At 39.0% G+C, this 13,578-nt stretch overlaps 1 protein-coding gene across 1 annotated transcript in view; it reads left to right on the top strand.

The window, feature by feature from the left end:
- IL1RAPL2 (interleukin 1 receptor accessory protein like 2) overlaps positions 1-13,578 on the top strand; it is a 749,108-nt gene that overhangs the window by 712,759 nt on the left and 22,771 nt on the right. The window contains exon 7 of the mRNA XM_054719207.1: positions 3,929-4,072. Coding sequence (XP_054575182.1) covers positions 3,929-4,072 — 144 coding nt within the window. The remainder of the gene's footprint in view (positions 1-3,928; positions 4,073-13,578) is intronic.

Genomic DNA, 13,578 nt, shown 5'->3' on the forward strand with positions numbered 1-13,578 from the left:
TCATCTGCTGTTTTTCCCAGTCTATAATGTCTGATCTTTCTAATCAAAGTAAAAAAAAAAAATTTAATTTCAAACTAAGAAGATTAAAAAGAACTATAATTGTACTTAATGTGTCTAGAAAGAGTTACAATCCCATAAGTATTTGCTTTTCTGGCTGTAGTTATTTTTGTGAAGTGTGTGCAAGGCACAGTGCAAATAAAATGGCTTTCACTTTCTCAGTCAGGAAATATACCTAGAAGTATAGACCCGTCTGAGATGGAAAATGGAAGTTGAAAACAGAAGACAGAAGAAAATCCAGATGTCATCTAGGTGATGGCACTTCTGCCCTCTGATTATAGGATAAATGTTTATTTTTTAATGTGACTGCCTGGGCTGAATCAAAGAATACTGGTTGAGTCTCAGGAACTAGATCTACAGTTTTCAACATAAACAGCCTTCATTAGGTAATATCTTTCAAAAACATTTTTATAAAATGGACCCCAAATCCACAAAGGTGCTTTTCACACCACAGTTTTCTTCCATAAATTTACTGCTGAAAAAAGTGAAAAAGATGTATGTTACTTGGGAGCACAAATTATTCCTGCTCCTAAAGTTTTCAATCTACCAATAGTAACTTTAATCTGTAAATAATGTAGAAAATGCTGAAAATTTCTCATTCAGTGACTGAAAACAGTTAAAAGTTGTCTGATGAAAGAGATACAAAAACGAGAGAGGAGAGAGAGAGAGAGAGAGAGAGAGAGAGAGAGAGAGAGAGAGAGAGAGAGGGAGAGCCCCACATTTTTAAAAACATAAAATGAATATTTTGTAGCAGGAAAATATTTTTAATCAAGTCAATCAAAGTCCTAAGATCAAAGAGAAGTCAGTTTTAGAGTAACAGCAACAAAAAAGAATCCCATTGCTCTGTCAATTTAATACTGGCTGTTAAGAATGCATAATATAGCCCTAGCTGGTTTTGCTCAGTGGATAGAGCATCAGTCTATGGACTGAAGGGTCCCGGGTTTGATTCTAGTCAAGGGCAAATGCCCTGGTTGTGGCCTTGATCCCCAGTGTGGGGTGTGCAGGAGGCAGCTGACCAATGATCCTCGCTCATCATTGATGTCTCTACTTCTCTCTCCCTTTCCCTTCCTCTCTGAAATAAATACAAATATATTTTTAAATGCATAATATAGAAACTCACACCTGAAACCTATATGTTCAGGCTGACCAATGTCACCCCAATAAGTTTAATTTAAAAAGAATGCATAATACATGTAAGGTGGTGAGAAAAACAAGCAGATTGTGGCATTGCAGCCCCAAGTCTGTCTTACCACCCACATAAAGGTAGGCAGTGGTTCCTGGGGAATCACTTTCTAAAGAGAGGGCAGGAGGCAGAGCTAATATGGGCTAGGACTTTTTTTACCTAAAATTTTGTGACTTAATTTTCAAAATGACCACATTTCACAGCAGGCAGTAGAAAGATAGATTTCAGTTTCCTATCCTTACTCATTATGTGTCCCTTCATAATGTTCCTTATTAACATATTTTGTTTCTCACAGCAACTTCACTCCTTTCCTTTTACCTCCCTTTTCCCTCTCACCTTACTATAAAAGAGTGATATTTATTTATGTTTCTTACATTTCTATTCAGTGACTTTCTTTAATACCCATGCTATCTATCTCTGCCCACCACTGTCTTCTCTCTCACTCCACCTCTTTTCTAAGACCAAATTCCATCTCTCCTCATAAACCCTAAAACTTTCCTTAATATTTTGAATGCTAGGAAGCCACTCCTTCCTCTGTGGTACAGCTACAGGTTTCTTCAGTAGCCTCTAATGAAGTGTCTGACATCTACTCAGTCCTGTGATTGTACTGGTGAATTGTATGTAGTTCAGCTGCTTTCTTTAAAATCAAAATGACAGAGGAGCCAAAATTCCTGTAAGTCATGTGTTCGTGAGAAGCATTAACAATATGGAGGAACAGGGAGAAGAATTTAGTTGTCACTTTCTAGGATGGAGCTTATAAAGCTGTAGTGTAAGCCAAAAAAGACTTGAATTTGAACTTAGCATATCTGGCTCAAGTCCCATCTTGGTCATTTCTTAAGTGTATGATTTTGGGTAAGTGAATTAAACTACTGAGTCTCAGATTCTTCACCTATGAATTTGGACCAACAATTTTTACCCTCAAGGTTTACTTAAAGAATAGAGTAGTTGAAAAAAATTTAATCTATAATTATGCATTACTTATATTGTATACTATATGTTTATGTTTTTTTCTTCTGAATCTTAAATGGTTATGTTGAGCATGACTAATTTCTCTCTTTTAAAAAATTCTTTATTGTTTAAAGTGTTACATATGTTTCCCTTTTCCCCATTGGCCCCTCCCTGATCATTCCCACCCCCCCTTCCACACACACACATGCCCTCATACCCCCTAATGTCTGTGTCCATGGGTTATGCTTATATGCATGCATACAAGTCTTTTGGTTGATCTCTCTCTCTCTCTCTCTCTCTCTCTCTCTCTCTCTCACTCTCACACACACACACACACACACACACACACACACACTCACTCACCTTCCCTCTGAGGTTGGATGGTCTGTTTGATGCTTCTAATTTCTCTTAAATAATAAGCCTTTATAGAAACAAGGGACATTCCCAGGGGAAGGTTGATGATATGGTTGTCACAAAACCTTAAAAAGTGGCAGTCAGTTATGGTCATAAATTTTATTTTGAAAGTTCCCCAGAATTGATCCATCCAGGGAGGCTGATTGATGCCAACCAAACTCTTAAGCAACTGATGTATATACTAGAATGCCACTTCCTTTTCCAGTTTCTAGTTATATGGTAAACTGAATTAGTAATAAAAGAGTCACTTGGTAATTATGCAATTAGATTAAGGGGTAATCTTTTAGTCGATTTTATCTATAGTATCTTGAGACCAATGAATGTCCCTGTCTCACAGTGGAAAATATGTATGTAGTCTGGTGTCTTTCAGATTCAGGATTTCTACTCTGAACATTGCTGAATTCACATTGTGAATTCTCATATGATTTCCCATTTCTCTTAATTCCATGATACTATACCCTCTTTTTATTATATACCCTAGATTTCTTAATATCATGAATTAAGTCACAGGTAAGTCATTTTCCCTGAGCCTGATGTACATCATGTGTCCTTACATTACAGGTTGATTTAATTGTTGGAACTCCAAGAGGTCCAGGGGTGCCCCACTGGAGCAGCCTGAGGCTGCTATCAAGTAGCCTGGTGTTAGCTGAATACACCAAGTGATTAACCTGGATATTTCATTTTCATTCTCTTTTAGCCTCTCTGGGCATATTATATCAAATACATATTATAGCCACTTATTCAAATAAGTAGGGAAAATGGATAAGCTAATTCCCTCTGCTTACCATCTATTGAATTATGTTCTCCTAGGGTTAAATTAAACAGTTAAATCCTGCAAGCTTGTTAAATTTTATTTGATTCTGTGAATAATTTTATGGTGCTGTTCTATAGGAGAATAGGGTCTGTGGCTTGAAAAGTACTAGATTTTAATCTTTCTAAGCCAGTAATAGAATTTAACAGAAAAGACAAAATCTTGGCCCTGGACCCAGAAAAAAAGGCAGCTCTGATAGTTTCCTGAAACACAACTAAATCAAAAGTATATATGTGAGATTCACCCATGTTCAAAGCAAATTGGGAGTGACTATTCCTTTGCATATAGACTTATCACTTTCAAGAGTAAACTTACTCCAATCTTTAGAGGAGAGTAAATTTTTCCAATATTTGATTTACACAAACGTAATAAAAACAAAGTTACTTACTGCATTAAAAAAGAGTCTTCTGAAAAGAGAAAGAGAATGTGTTGTATATTTTACAGACCAGATTTATGTCACGATCTCAAGCATTACTGATTTCATTACCTTTTCCTGTTTATTATGTTTCTTCCAGATTTAATCTATAAAATTGAGCTTGCAGGAGGTGTAGGAGCAATCCTCCTTCTCTTTGTACTGTCCGTGATCATCTACAAATGCTACAATATTGAACTGATGCTCTTCTACAGACAGCATTTTGGAGATGATGAAACTACTGATGGTAAGCTGTTTCCTATTGTTCAAGTTCAATTAAAAGGCCTGAAGGTGTGCCCAGTCAGTGTTGCTCAGTGGTTGAGCATAGACCCATGCACCAGAAGATCACTGATTCCATTCCAGGTCAGGCATACCCGGGTTGCAGGCTCGATCCCCAGCAGGGGGCATGCAGGAGGCCGCCTATGGATGTTGATGCATCAATGTTTCTATCTCTCCCTCCATCTCCCTTTCTCCCTCTCTCAAAAAAAAAAAAAGAAAAAAGAAAAAGAAAAACCTCAACAAAAAGTCTGTGATTATGTAAGAGAATATCCCTATTCTTAGGAAATACATGAAGAAACATTTACAGTTAAAGGACTATGACTATTGGAACCTATTCTCAAATTTTTCAGAAAAAAAATTTACTTATCTATCAAGAAAGAGAGCAAAGGGTAGAAAATATTAACAGTAGATGAATCTGGGTAAAGGATAGTTCTTTGAAATAGTTTTATTTTTGTAATGTTCCTATACGTTTGAAATTATTTCCAATTAAAACAGTTTAACAAGGAGACATTAGTTGGTCAGTATAAAAAAAAATTGCTGTCAAAGCTCTTTACCTTGCTAAGAAACAAATTAAAAATCAATTCCAGCCCTAGCTCGTTTGGCTCAGTGGATAGATCATCAGCCCACAGACTGAAGGTTCTCAGGTTCAATTCCGGTCAAGGGCAGGTACCTCGGTTGCAGGCTCAGCCCCTCTTAGGGCATGTACCAGAGGCAACCAATCAATCAGTCTCCCTCTCACATCAATGTTTCTCTCTGTGTATCTCCCCCTCTGTTCCACTCTCTATAAAATAACACAATTTCATTTTCCCATAGGAAATTCAAATTTAGATATAGATAATTTTAGCCATTCTTCTTTTTATTAATTTTATTGGTTGACATTGTTTAATAAGATTATGTAGGTTTCAAGTATATGTTTCTATGATACATGTTCTGTATATTGAATTATGTGCCCACCACTCAAAGCCAAATCATCTTTTGTCACCATATATTTGACCCCCATTATTGGCTCTAATCCCCACTCCCTTCTCTCTGGTAACTACCATACTGTTGTCTGTGTCTGAGGTTTTGTTCCTTTGTATTTCTTGTTTGCTCATTTGTTGCTTTAAGTTTTAAATCCCACATATAAGTGAAATTATATGGTTCTTAACTTTTTCTGTCTGACTTATTTTGTTTAGCATATTTTCAAGGTCCATCCATGTTGTGACAAATGGTAGTATTTCATTTTTTCTTATGGCTGAGTAGTATTCCCTTCTATATATGTACCAAATCTTCTTTATGCAATCACCTATCAAAGGACACCAGTTTTTAAAAATATTTTGGCCACTGAAAATAATGCTGCAATGAACATAAGGGTGCACATGTCTTTGGGAAAAATGTTTTAAAATTTTTCAAGTTGATAACCAGAGGATGGGTTGCTGGGTTACATGGTAACTCTATTCTTAACTTTTTTAGGAACCTCCATCCATACTCTTTTCCACAGTGGCTATGCCAGGAGCCTAAAACCTGTAATGGAGAAAGGAAAGCCTCTTTAATAAATGGTGCGGGGAAAATTGGAAAGCCACATGCAAAATAATGAAACTAGATTACAATTTGTCCCCACATACAAAAATTAACTCAAAATGGATTGAAACCCTAAATATAACATCTGAAACAATAAATCACATAGAATAAAACATAACTTATATAGCCCAGCTGGGTGTAGCTCAGCAGTTGAGCGTTGACCCAGGAACCAAGAGGTCATCGTTTCAATTCCTGGTCAGGGCATATGCCCAGGTTGCAGGCTCGATCCCCAGTGCAGGGCATGCAGGAGGCAGCCAATCAATGATTCTCTCTCATCATCTCTCTCTCTCTCTCTCTCTCTCTCTCTCTCTCTCTCTCTCTCTCTCCCTTTCTCTCTGAAATCAATAAAAATATATATATTTTTAAAAACATAACTCATAAACCTTGGTCTCAGAGCAGATTTCATGAATTTGACCTAAAAGGCAAGGGAAGAAAGAGATTATTATGTTAAGGGAAATAAGCCAATCAGAAAAAGACAACAAGCCAATCACATGACCTCACACGTGGAATCGAATGAACAAAATAACTGACAAACAAAATAGGTCCAGAGGCATGGATGCATGGGACAGACTGACTGATCTCAGAAGGGAGGGATTCGGTTTGGGGGGGGGAGGAGGGCGTGGGCAGGAAGAGATAAGCAAAGAAATTATATGCATACATGCATAGCCCAAGGACACAGACAATAGCGTGGTGGAGGCCTGGGGTGGGGCTGGGGCTGCATGGTGGGTGGCAAAGGTAGGTGGAAATGGGAGACATCTGTAATACAGTCAACAATAAAACTAAATTTTAAAAGGCAAAAATAAATGAGTGGGATTATATCAAACTAAGAAGCTTCTGCACAGCCAAAGAAATTGACAGCAAAAAAGCAAAGAACTGATTGGGAGATGTTTGCAAACAACAGATTCAACAATGGATTAATATCCAAAAGATATAAAGAACTCTACATCTCATTATCAAATGAACAAACACTCTAGTTGAAAATTGAGAGGACTTGAACAGACACTTCTCCCAAGAAGACATACAAATGGCCAACAGATATATGAAAAGATGCTCAACTTCACTAGTTATTAGGGACATGCAAATCAAAACAACAAGATTCCTTTCATCACACATTTATCCTCCCTATACCACCCTTCTTCTCCATTAATCACCATTCTGTTGTCTGTGTCTTTGATGTTGTTTGTTTATGCTTAATACCTTCACCTTTTTCACCCAGTCCCACAACCCACCTCCCCTCTGATAACTACCAGTCTGTTCTATGAGTCTGTTCCCATTTTGTTAGTTTATTTGCTCCATTAGATTCCACACATCAGAACACACAATATGATATACAAATGACATATTTTAGAAATGTATACCTGGAAACTAAATAATGTTATTAACCAATATCACCCCAATAAATTCAATAAAAAAAGAAGAAAATGAGATACTGTTGTAGAAGGAATTAATGGGCCAGATTTTCCAGACAGGAGTGGGAATGAGATTCTTGGGGTACTGCTAAAATAACATATTTCAGAAGCCACCGCAAAAAGATGAGATGTGAACAAAGGCTTTATTTGTGTGAAGTTACATTTCTCAGGTTCCAAAGTCCACTGGCCCTAAAGCCTGTCCTAGTTGAGGTTACAGCAAATTTAGAAGCAAGGCCAGTGACCAGAGCTTCAATTCCATGTTGCAGTCAGGTGCGGTTCAGCATCCAGGTGAGATTGATGGGTAATCACCTTCTCATGTCACTCATATTTTACTGGGCATGTGTCTATACTGCTTTTGTCCAGTCCCTTCCCCCATCGAAAATTGGGGAACAGATTTGGAGGATGTTAAATGCAGCCTTTTTAGCAAAGCTGTATACTAGTAAATGGCATGACTTTATATAGTCTTCCCTTTCCTCCTTTCCTGTTAAATAATAACCAAGATATTACAATGGCATCAATACCACCTTACACCTCTTAGAATGGCTATTATCAACAAGACAAGTAATAACGAGTGTTGAAGATGCTGTGGAGGAAAAAGACCCTCATTCACTGCTGGTGGGAATGTAAACTGGTACAGCCATGGAAAACAGGATGGAGTTGTTTGGCCATTTTTTTTATTTTTAATCTTTGTTGTTTAGATTATTACAGATGTCCCTCTTTTTTCCCCCATTGTCCCCCTTCACAAGGTTCCCGCCCTATCCCAGGCCTTCACCAACCTATTGTCTGTGTACATAGGTAATGCATACATGCATATAAGATCTTTGTCTCATCTGTTTCTGTCCCCCCACCCTCCTTTCCTCTGAGAATCATCAGTCTGTTCCATTTCCATGCCTCTGATTCTATTTTATTCACCAGTTCATTTTGTTCATTAGACTTCTTATTCATTTATTTTGATTTTTAGATTAAAATGTTGACAGGTATGCATTTGTTGCCATTTTGTTGTTCATATTTTTTATCTTTATCTTTTCCTTCTTCCTTTTCTTAAAGAATACCCTTCCAAATTTCATATAATACTGGTTTAGTGGTAATGAGTCCCTTTAGCCTCTTTTTGTCTCTGAAGCTCTTTATCTGACTTTCTATTCTAAATGGTAGCTTTGCTGGGTAGAGTAATCTTGATTATAGGTCTTAGCTATTCATTACTTTGAATATTTCTTGCCACTCCCTTCTGGCCTGCATAGTTTCTGTTGAGAAATCAGCTGACAGTCCTATGGGTATTCCCTTGTAGGTAACTAAGAGCTCTTCTCTTGCTGCTTTTAAGATTCTCTCTTTGTCTTTTGCCCTTGGCATTTTACTTATGATGTGTCTTGGTGTGATCCTCTTTGGGTTCCTCCTGTTTGGGACACTCTGTGCTTCCTGGACTTGTAAGTCTATTTCTTTCACCAGGCAGGGAAAGTTTTCTGTCATTATTTCTTCAAATAGGTTTTCAATTTCTTGCTCTTTCTTCTCCTTCTGGCACCCCCATAATGCAAATGTTCGTACACTTGAAGTTGTCCCAGAGGCTCCTTACAATATATTCATATTGTTGGATTTTTTTTTTTCTTTTTGCTCTTCTGGTTGGGTGTTTATTTGTTTTTTGCTTCCTCATATTTCAAATTGTTGATTTGATTCTCAGAATCCTCTAGTCTACTATTGAATCCTTGTATATTATTATCTATTTCAGTCAGTGTATGCTTAATTTCTGGCTGGTCCTTTTCCATTTTTTGAAGGTTTCTAGAAGATTCTTGAGTAACCTCATAACCATGGTTTGAATTCTATAGTTTTCTTCCATTTCTTCCAATTGTGACATGTTTCTTTGTCTCCACATTTTGGCAGCTTCCCTGTGTTTGTTTCTATGTATTGGGTAGAGCTGCTATGTATCCTTGAGTTGATAGAGTGGCCTTGTATAATAGGTGTTCTATAGGGTCTACTGGCTGAGCATCCCCAGTCAGCTGAGCTGGGAGTTCTAGGTGCACCCCTTTGTGAGCTGTGAGCACAGGCTGGTTGTAGTTGAGACTTGATTGCTGTTGGTGCTACTGGGAGGAATTGGCCTCCAGGCCAATTGGCTGTGAGGACCCACTGTGACTACTGTGAGAGCTGCTGTGCAGGAGACATCCCTATGGAGTAGGACTTGCTTCAATGGGGCTTTGGTGCTCACTGAGTCTGCCCCTTGAGTGTGTCCCTATGGATGTGTAGAGTTGTAATCTGGTATGGTCTGACACTGACCACTGGGTACACTGGCTCTTGGGTCTCTGGGGAGGTTCAAAGTCAACCACTTCCTGGGGCCACCCAGCAAGAGCTACAGAGAGATCTGCAGATTCCTCCTCTTTGTATCAGATTTGGAAATTCCCAGAGGAGGCCCAGCTATGAATCAAGGCAAGCTGGTTCTGATGCTGGGTCTTGGGCCTTTTATTGATAGGTTTGGGGCTCCCTGACCCAGCTGCAGCTTGTTTGAGAGGTTTTAGCCTGAGCAAAGACAAGCCATTAATATGCAAAAGCTGCTGCACACAGATTGAGTGGGGTTGTAAATTGGATTAGATGGGATCTTAGGAAATCACCAGGGTGGAGCAAACAGAAATGGCTGCCAGTCAGCTCTATGACTGTGTTGGTCCTAGCATAGGAACAATGATCCTTGTGAGAACCTTTGTCTGTGAGAAAGCTGCTCTGGAGTTCCTGCCCGATGCCAGACAATCCAGTTTTCCTCATATGTGTCTGTTTTCCCCAGAGCCTTGCCCTGCTGCTGGAACTCAGAGGAAGTGAGACCTTGTAAGTTCAGTTTGTGGTGCTGGCCTTTTAAAAGGAACAGCTTGGTCTCCAGCAGCTCCTGTGTCACTGAGCCCCAATCCACACTGGTTTTTACAGCCCATTGTTCTTACTGCCCATAGGGACTTATTTTCCCAGCTCTGGGACTATGGCCTGGGGGTCTCATGTGGGACTGGAACCCCTTGCTTCTCGAGGTGTCCTTTGCAGGATGATCTCCCTCCTGATTAAAAAAGCAGCACAATGGGTACTAGACCAGCTTGTTCTGCACCTCTGCACCTCCTACCAATCTCAGTGTGCTTTCTTCTTTATTTCTCTAGTTGTAGGACTTCCATTCAGCCAGCTTTCCAGTGTTTCTGGATGATGGTTATTCTGTATTTTAGTTGAAATTTTGATGTGGTGTGGGAGGTGGCTAGTACCAGTGTTTACCTACACCACCATCTTCCCCAGCTTCTCTAGCTTAGCCATTATTGACATCTAGAAAAAAAGCAATTCATTGGAGAAACTGATTTAAAAAAACATGAAAATATTATTTTTAAAGCTCAAGGTACATCTATCCCACATATTTTTATACACATTGTCATTTTATTTTTTAAATATATTTTATTGATTTTTTACAGAGAAGAAGGGAGAGGGATGAGAATTAGAAACATCAATGAGAGAGAAACATCGATCAGCTGCCCCCTGCACACCCCCTACTGGGGATGTGCCCACAACCAAGGTACATGGCCTTGACTGGAAGCAAACCTGGGACCCTTCAGTCTGCAGGCTGATGCTCTATCCACTGAGCCAAACTGGTAAGAAAAGTCCCACATATTTTTGATGAATACATCACCATTATCAAAGGTGAATTAAAAGGATAGAAATTCAGAATGTGGCCTATAATTTTCTTATGTTTTCCATTTAAGACCATTAGAAATATTATGGCTATTTAATATCAATAAAGCATTTTATTGAGCCTTGTTTCTTTGAAAATGTAAAAATGATTTAATTTTTTCAAGAGAACAAATTGATATTTTCATTCAATACCAATAAAAAATTACAGCATGTTACTCCATGTGCATAAAATCCTCACCCAAAACCTATTGTAAGCCTTGGAACATGTGTGTGAAATGCCTTAGGTAAGTCAAGATAAAAAAAAAAGTCCAACTGTAAGTCATCACTTTAAAAGGCAGATTTAATTCTTAGCTTTTAATTATATTTAAATTATGAAGGTTAGAGCTTTTATTATTTTAAGATCAGAGTCTTACATCAAAATAGATGGGTTTATTATTTTGTTTTATTTTATAGTGATAGAATAAGGGAAGAGTGGTGACTGTAACATCAAAATTTTTTAGGAATCCTTAATTTTGATTTTATTGCTACTATTAATGAAAACAATGATATGAGTGGGCTTTAATTGACTTTTATGTTTTCACTAGAGGCCCGGTGCATGAAATTCTTGCACGGGGCTGGGGGGGTGTCCTTCAGCCCAGCCTGCACCCTCTCCAATCTGGGACCCCTTGAGGGAAGTCTTTAGGCAGTCAGACCTCCCTCTTACAATCCAGGACTGCTGGATCCCAACTGCTCGCCTGCTTGCTAGCCTGATCACCCCCTAACCACTCCCATGCCAGCCTGATTGATGTCTAACTCCTACCCTGCCAGCCTGTTTGCCCCCAACTTCCCTCCTCTGCTGGCCTTGTCACCCCTAACTACCCTCCCCTGCAAGGTTGATCACCTCCAACTGCCCTCCCTTGCAGGCCAGGTGCCTCCCATCTGCCCTCTACTGCTGGCCATCTTGTGGTGGCCATATTGTGTCCACATGGGGGCAGGATCTTTGACCACATGGGGGCAGCGATATTGTGTGTTGCAGTGATGATCAATCTGCAGATTACTCTTTCATTAGATAGGATAGAGGCCTGGTACCGGGGTTGGGGCCAGCTGGTTTGCCCTGAAGGGTGTCCCGGATCAGGTGGGGGTTCTCTTGGGGTGTGGAGTGGCCTGAGCAAGGGGCCTGTGGTGGTTTGCAGGCTGGCCACGCCCCCTGGCAACGCAAGTGGAGGCCCTGGTATCTGGAATTTATTTACATTCTACAATTGAAACTTTGTAGCCTGGAGCAGAGCCAAGCCTGGGGCACCCTCCGAGGCCGGCAGCCATTTGTGTTGGGGTTATAATTGAAACTTTGTTGCCTTAAGCGGGTGGGCCCGGCCAGGGTGTGCAGAAAGCTTTGCTACCCCTCTTGCCGGCGGCAACCCTGGCCTGCTCTCTCAAGCTCCATTCTGCTGCCATTTGTTTGAATTTGTTTACCTTCTATAATTGAAACTTTGTAGCTTGAGTGGAGGCTTAGGCCTGGCCAGGGCAGGCAGAAAGCTTGGCTTCCTCTGTTACCTAGGAAACCTTGCTCTCTGTGACTGTAGCCATCTTGGTATGGGTTAATTTGCATGCTCGCTCTGATTTGATGGTGGGTGTGGCTGGTGGGCGTGGCTTGTGGGTGTGTCGGCGGTATGGTCAATTTGCATATTTGTCTATTATTAGATAGGATGAGTGCTAGATTATCTCAAATGCTTTTTCTACATCTATTGTTATGATCATATGATTTTCATCCTTCACTTTATTTATGTGGTGTATCATGTTAATTGATTTGTGTATATTGTACCAATCTTGCATCCCAGGTATAAATCCCACTTCATCACGGTGTATGATCTTTTTAATGTAATGCTGGATTTGATTTGCTAATATTTTTTTGAGGATTTTAGCACCTATGTTCATCAGGGATATTGGCCTATGCTTTTTTTTTTTGTAGTATCTTTGTCTGATTTATGAATTAGGATAATGCTGGCTTCATAAATTAGCTTGGCAGTTTTCCCTCTTACTGAATTTTTAGTAAAAGTTTGAGAAGGATAGACGTTACTTCTTGTTTGTTAAAACTCCCCCTTGCCCTAACTGGTTTGTCTCAGTTGATAGAGCGCCAGCCTGTGGACTGAAGGATCCCAGGTTCAATTCCTGTCAAAGGCATGTACCTTGGTTGCAGGCACATCCCCAGTAGGGGGTGTGCAGGAGGCAGCTGATCGATGATTCTCTCTCATTGATGTTTCTAACTCTCTATTGCTCTCCCTTACTCTCTGTAAAAAAAAAAAAAAATCATAAAACGTATTTTAAAAAACTCCCCCTTGAAGTGATCTTGTCCAGGACTGTTTTTATTGAAGGTTTTTTTTTTAATTATTGCTTCAATTTCATTATTTGTAATTGGTCTTCTCAGATTTTCTGTTTCTTCTTGATTTAGTTTTGGGAGATTGTATGTTTCTAGGAATTTATCCATTTCTTTCAGCTTGTCCTGTTTGTTTTGAATATACTTGTTCCTAAAATATTTTTATAACCCTTTGGATTCCTGTGGTATCAGTATTTACTAGTACTTCTCCTCTTTCATTTCTGATTTTATTTATTTGGGTCCTGACTCTTTTTTTTTTCTATGAGTCTGGTTAAAGGTTTATCAATCGTGTTTATCTTTTCAAAGGAACAGCTCTTGGTTTTATTGATCTTTTAAATTGTTTTTTTAGATTCTATTTTGTTTATTTCTGCTGTGATTTTTATTATTACCTTCTTTCTACCTACTTTTATCTTTTCTTGTTGTCCTTTTTCTAGTTTATTTATATGAAATTTTAGATTTTTATTTTTTATTTTTAAATATATTTGTATTGATTTCAGAGAGGAAGGGAGAGAGAGTAAGATA

Source organism: Eptesicus fuscus, chromosome 1 (assembly GCF_027574615.1).
Source record: "Eptesicus fuscus isolate TK198812 chromosome 1, DD_ASM_mEF_20220401, whole genome shotgun sequence".
NCBI classification, from domain to species: Eukaryota; Metazoa; Chordata; class Mammalia; order Chiroptera; family Vespertilionidae; genus Eptesicus; species Eptesicus fuscus.